Source organism: Lactuca sativa, chromosome 3, assembly GCF_002870075.4.
Source record: "Lactuca sativa cultivar Salinas chromosome 3, Lsat_Salinas_v11, whole genome shotgun sequence".
NCBI lineage: Eukaryota > Viridiplantae > Streptophyta > Magnoliopsida > Asterales > Asteraceae > Lactuca > Lactuca sativa.
In genome coordinates, this window is record NC_056625.2 from 90,871,423 (window position 1) to 90,877,296 (window position 5,874).

Sequence of the window (5,874 nt, forward strand, 5' to 3'; positions counted from 1 at the left end):
AGTATGAAATAATGTTATATGATATTCGATACCATTATATTGTCTTCCATGATACTTAAAACAATTCTAGATGTCGAGACAAACTGTACAATTGGAACCATAAAATGACATCATTAAATATATCAAAAACCAAATTGATTTTTTTTAAAAAAAAATTTGATTTGTTTTAGAAAAGTAGGATTGATATTAACATGGAGTTTGAAACTTCATATTTTCTTAAAATAGTAATTTTAAACTTGATTTTTGTCAAAAGAAAATTAAGTTCACAACTCATAATGAAATTTAAAAATGATAAGTTTATAACATAATGATCATGCTGGTTTTTATGACAATAATAATAATAATAATCAATTAATAAACATATCGATGAAAAATAATAGTATTCAATTAATAATTCTATATATGAAAAACAGTCATGAAAACCAATATGCCAAATCCCTTCATAAAATCTGTTACTTGATATTTTGTGATTTTCTCGAGATTTTATTTGAAAACAGAAAGCCCACGAAATCCTATATATACCAAATCTGGGCTAAGTTAGCAAGCACCTATTACCCAATAAACACCCTAATCCGACTACTTCGATTTCTGATTCTTTTCCATCTCGTCTTCCTTTGTGGTGAAACGACTAGAGATTGTACGATTTCACAAAACCCTAGAAAGGATAGAACGAGATGTCAAGCCGGAAACATAGAGATTCCGATCGCGACAGGGATAAGGATTCAACCAAAGACTACAAGCATCGAAGCAGCCAGCACTCTGATGACCACCACCGCTCCAAACAAGATAAACACCGAGACGCCGATGGAGATGATCGACGTCGCAGGGGGGAACGCGAGAGATCCGAAGATGTTGAAGATCGGGTTAAGCGTGAGAGGTCATACGACAGAGAAGGCAGCAAAGATAGGGAACCGAGAGAGAAATCGGTGGATAACAGACGGCATCACAATCACAAGAGGAAAGATAGAGGTGGAGAGAGTGATGAGGAGGATCGGTATTACGATGCTCGCGATAAACGAACTAGGGTTGCGGATGAGAGGAAGGAGAGGCGGCGGTTTGAGGACAAAGTTGCCGCTGCTGAGGATGACAGAGACAGAGAAGAGAGGAAAGAGAGGAGGAAATTTGAGGATAAAGTTAAGAAAGAAGAGACCAGTTTTATTGATAACGATGAAGATAAACTGCAACAAGAGAAATCAAACGGGGAAACAATGACAACGACGAAGAGCGAACCTAAAGATGAATACAATGGTGGTTCCAATGCCAATGTAAGCTTCTGTTCCTTTCTTTATTTACAATGAAGTAGATCAAATATCTAGGGCTTTTACACATTCAGAAACCATGATTGTTACACCTGTATGTTAAATGTTATTATTTCACACACATCCTTGTTTATTTGTTTTGACTTGTGCTTCATACTTATTGGCTGCAGGGTGGTGCACAGGGATCACGCAGTAAGGCATATGGAACCCCACATGAGACCCCTTTGGCATCCAGCCACCCTCCTCTTCCTCCTCCTCCTAAGGTATCTTCAATTTCTACCAAACATGAAAATGAAGGAGTTAATAGTAACAGATCTCATGAGGTTCCTGGGAAATCCAGTACAGATGGGACTTCTACAGATGCTGGCAAGAGTGGAGGCATCTCTCTCGATGCCTTATCTAAGGCCAAAGCAACTTTACTGAAGCGAAAGGAGCTTGCAGAGAAGATGAAGAAGATCCCCATGGTAAGTCATCAATCTAAATATCAGTATTCAATGTTCATCTACCATTTTGATCAATCAATATTAAGTTTTTATAATTTGCCATTGTATAATTGTGTTTTTGTTATTCTGCAGTTAAACAAGGTTGCAGATTCAGCAAGAGAGGGACTGAAAGCTCCATCTAGTTCAGGATTACCCCCTCCTCCACCACAATCTGTAACTGCTAATGCTGCCCCACTTGGTGGAGGGCTGCCCCAACTTGCAGGACTAACTGCCCCAAAATTTGAAGCTGTAAAACGGGCACAAGAACTTGCTGCAAAGATGGGTTTCAGACAAGACCCGGAATTTGCTCCACTTATAAACATGTTCCCAGGACAGCTGGCACCAGAGGTGACTGGTCAACCTAAGCCTGCAAAAGCTCCTGTTCTTCGTTTGGATGCATTGGGTAGGGAAGTAGATGAAAATGGCAACGTGGTAAATATACCAAAGTTAAACAACCTGAGCACACTTAAAGTTAACATTAACAAACAGAAGAAAGATGCATTCCAGATTCTGAAACCAGAATTAGAAGTGGACCCTGATAAAAACCCTCACTTTGATCCACGAATGGGAATAGATAAAACCAAGCTTTTGAGACCTAAAAAGATGACCTTTCAGTTTGTTGAGGAAGGCAAATGGGCTAAAGAGGCCGAAATCATTAAGTTGAAGGTATCTATCTAACTTCTGTAATTTCATTAATTCATTCTTTCCTGATTCCGGTTTCATTTTTAGATTTCGGATTATTGGAATTTGTGATTGCAGAGTCAATTTGGTGAAGCACAAGCTAGAGAGTTCAAAGCAAAACAAGCACATCTTGCTAAGGCTAAAGCTGAACCTGATATCAACCCAAATCTCATAGAAGTAGCTGAGAGAATTATCATCAAAGAAAAGCCGAAAGACCCTATTCCTGATATTGAGTGGTGGTAAGTTATTCCAGTTTTTCACTATTTCAGCTTTTTATATTTTCTTTGGTATGTTTTCTTTAGCTTCTGTAGAATAACAACATTAAGTTACACTTTTAACCCCTGTGTTATATCAATTTTTTTGGGTATGGTCCATAAAAGAATCTTTCTGCCCTTTTTGTACCTGTCCTATATCAATTTATCAGTAGAAAAATATATCTTTTTGCCTTTTTCTTCTCTATTTAACAGTAGAAAAAGATGAGTAAGTTACACTTTTGGTCCCTGTGCTATATCAGTTTACTTGGGTATGGTCCAAAAGTGTATATTGTTTCCATTTTTGTCCCTACGCTTTATCAATTTGTCTTGGTATGCTTCAAAAATGAATCTTTTTAAGCCTTTTCACAAAAAAGAAAAAGAGTAATTTACACTTTTGGTCCCTGTGCTATATCGATTTTTTCTCGGTATGGTCCAAAAATGAATATTTTTGCCTTTTCGGTCCAGAAAAGTAATCTTTTTGAATTTTTGTTGTCCATCTTTCGCTATTAACTTTTTTTTTTCTTTAAATAAATAATTTGCAGGGATGTGACAATTCTTGAACCTGGTACTTATGGAAACCTGGAAGAAGGCGGGCCACCAGAAGACATACTAAAAAAAGAGAAGATAACTTTATACCGAGAACACCCCCGCCCAATCGAGCCGCCAGCCGAACCGGCCCCGCCGCCACCTCAGCCCTTAAAACTCACTCAAAAAGAACGCAAAAAGCTCCGCACTCAACGCCGCCTAGCCACTGAAAAAAACCGGCAAGAAATGATCCGCCAAGGCCTTCTAGAACCCCCAAAACCCAAAGTCAAAATGAGCAACCTCATGAAAGTCCTCGGCTCAGAAGCCACCCAAGACCCCACCCGCCTCGAAATGGAAATCCGAAGCGCCGCCGCCGAACGCGAACAAGCCCACGTCGACCGCAACATCGCCCGAAAACTAACCCCCGCCGAACGCCGCGAGAAAAAAGAACGCAAACTTTTCGATGACAATAATACCCTCGAGACGATTGTGTCCGTGTATAAAATCAACGACCTTTCACACCCGAAGAATAGGTTTAAAGTTGACGTGAACGCACAGGAGAATCGGTTGTCGGGGTGTGCGGTGATTTCGGAGGGTATTTGTGTGGTTGTGGTGGAGGGCGGGGTTAAATCGGTAAAAAGGTATCAGAAGTTGATGTTGAAGAGGATAGATTGGAGTGCGGCTGTGGAAGATGAGAATATGGAGGAGGATGATGGCGATGATGGGGATGTGAAGGTGAAGAATAAGTGTGTGTTGGTGTGGCAAGGGAGTGTGGCGAGACAGAGTTTCCATAAGTTTTTGGTGCATGAATGTAGGACTGAGAATGCGGCTCGAAGGGTGTTTTCGGATGCCGGGGTTGGACATTATTGGGATTTAGCCGTTAATTTTACAGATGAGGTGTGATTTGGATCTTTTTTGGTTTGTGTGATGAGTATATGTTGTTGAAGGTCCAAAACTGGGAGAGATGAGATAGACTTGAAGCAAATTTGATGTTATGTTGAATAATAGACTTATTTTGTCAATGATCTTATCTCAGTCGTTATTATTGCTTCAAGCTGGTGTAGGATTTATAGCAAAGTGTGTTACTATCTTTGATGGAATTCGTATTATAGAATACAAGTTGATATAATCATATATAAAACTAGCTAAACTTAAGATTTTATTGGTGTAGAAATGCTCGACAAAAAATATATATATATACTATAATAAACTCTTGAAAGATGTTGGTGGACAAAAGCTTATATGAAAGATTCTTGATTAAGAGTTTTTCATTTATGTTAGAAGTTTTAAGCTCGTATTCCTAAATTGAAATTATAGCATGTAAAAGTTATAAAAATAGCAGCTCATAATTAAGAAAGTGGGGTAAAGTTGGATGCTTGACCAGTGGCATTTTTTTCATTCTCTATCGGGATCTATCTGAGGAATGGAACTAGTTTAAAAAACATGCAAGGTTTATAGATCTAAAACAAAGGAAGCGCCTAATTCTTCAGGATGATTCTTCCAACCTAAAACCAAATAGTGTTATACCCGTTTGTTCGTCGGGTTGACGAATTTAAAAAAAACTGATTGATTTTATTTTTTATCAAATGAATGTAGTTTCTAATCTATTTACTAAAAATATTTAGATTACTCAAAAATACATGTATTGTCCATGAAGATCATCAAATAGGCTTTTCCTTGTATTTGGTTGCAGTAAAGAAATCAAACTCATAATAGACAAATCATTATGAGTAATCAACCCCATGACATAAAAACAACATATATCGATTTTACTTTCTTGTATAACATCGCACTTTCATTAGTTAACTACCATAACTGAAATACTCTTTGAAGGAGGTTGAAAAAGAGTGGGAATAATGAGAACTGCCATAACTGAAACACTCTTGGAAGGAGAACTACCATAATTGAATCTCTTTCACCTACAAAATTTTCAATTTTAGCTCACCCTTCAACATTTGCAATGACTAGACTTTGAAGTTGTTTAATCTCTATAATGATAATCTTTTTTTGGTTAATACTTTCATGTTAATTGCTGTAAATCAGACTCTTGATCTATAGATAAAAGAACAAAGATCGCAATCATATTCTATATATGTTCAAGGGTAACTAGGTAATATTAAAATACATGACTTACAACATCAATGGGCTTTTCCTAAGATGAGAAAATGAAACTTCTATAGTGTCCCCATTGGTTGGGGCCCATAACTTTCCCAATGCCTTTTGTAGCGATTCAATCTTTTTTCTCTTATCATCCATGATTAGCCGAAGTTCATTCGGCCTAAAAATCAATGAATAGTAAATTAACTTCAAAAAAAATTAGTGACATACCTACCAAGAGTGTAATCAGTTTCTTACTCTCTTAGCCCTCAACTTTTCAATAAATGGACATTTGGTTGAGTATATTGACATAAAAACAATCGATCGGTTTTTTTTTGTATAACATTGTACTTTCATTTGTTCCAATTATAGCATTGTACAATGAAATTCATTATTTTTTGTACTTATATCGTTCATTTGTTCCAATTATACAAACACATACAAACAACTACTTTTCAACAATCTATTTATATGAACATTTTTTTATTTTGCAAAAAAGCAATAAATAACATTATATTATTATTAAAGTTTAAGTAATTCTAGAATTTGTGTTAATAAATGTTGCCTTAATTGGTT

At 36.8% G+C, this 5,874-nt stretch overlaps 1 protein-coding gene across 3 annotated transcripts; it reads left to right on the top strand.

Annotated features, from left to right (window-relative positions):
- Window positions 1-535: 535 nt before the first annotated feature.
- Window positions 536-4,255, top strand: LOC111918584 (protein RDM16). 3 transcript variants are annotated; one of them, XM_023914226.2, is made up of 5 exons: window positions 536-1,265; window positions 1,430-1,723; window positions 1,835-2,407; window positions 2,501-2,661; window positions 3,219-4,255. In XM_023914226.2, exons 1-5 carry the CDS (start codon window positions 675-677, stop codon window positions 4,102-4,104), a joined length of 2,505 nt encoding a protein of 834 aa, XP_023769994.1. In that variant the 5' UTR covers window positions 536-674; the 3' UTR covers window positions 4,105-4,255. The 3 variants fall into 3 exon arrangements, with proteins under 3 accessions (XP_023769994.1, XP_023769995.2, XP_023769996.1); XM_023914227.3 differs by lacking the exon at window positions 536-1,265 and having other exon boundaries at window positions 1,430-1,522; window positions 1,600-1,723; XM_023914228.3 differs by lacking the exon at window positions 536-1,265 and having other exon boundaries at window positions 1,430-1,522; window positions 1,605-1,723.
- The last annotated feature ends 1,619 nt before the right edge of the window (window positions 4,256-5,874 follow it).

Bases quoted from the DNA above. Each gene is read 5' to 3' on its own strand.
- LOC111918584 (XM_023914226.2), top strand. From the start codon at position 675: ATGTCAAGCCGGAAACATAGAGATTCCGATCGCGACAGGGATAAGGAT. The intron at 1,266-1,429 runs GTAAGCTTCTGT...TATTGGCTGCAG, and splicing joins ATGGTGGTTCCAATGCCAAT to GGTGGTGCACAGGGATCACG. The intron at 2,408-2,500 runs GTATCTATCTAA...TTGTGATTGCAG, and splicing joins CCGAAATCATTAAGTTGAAG to AGTCAATTTGGTGAAGCACA.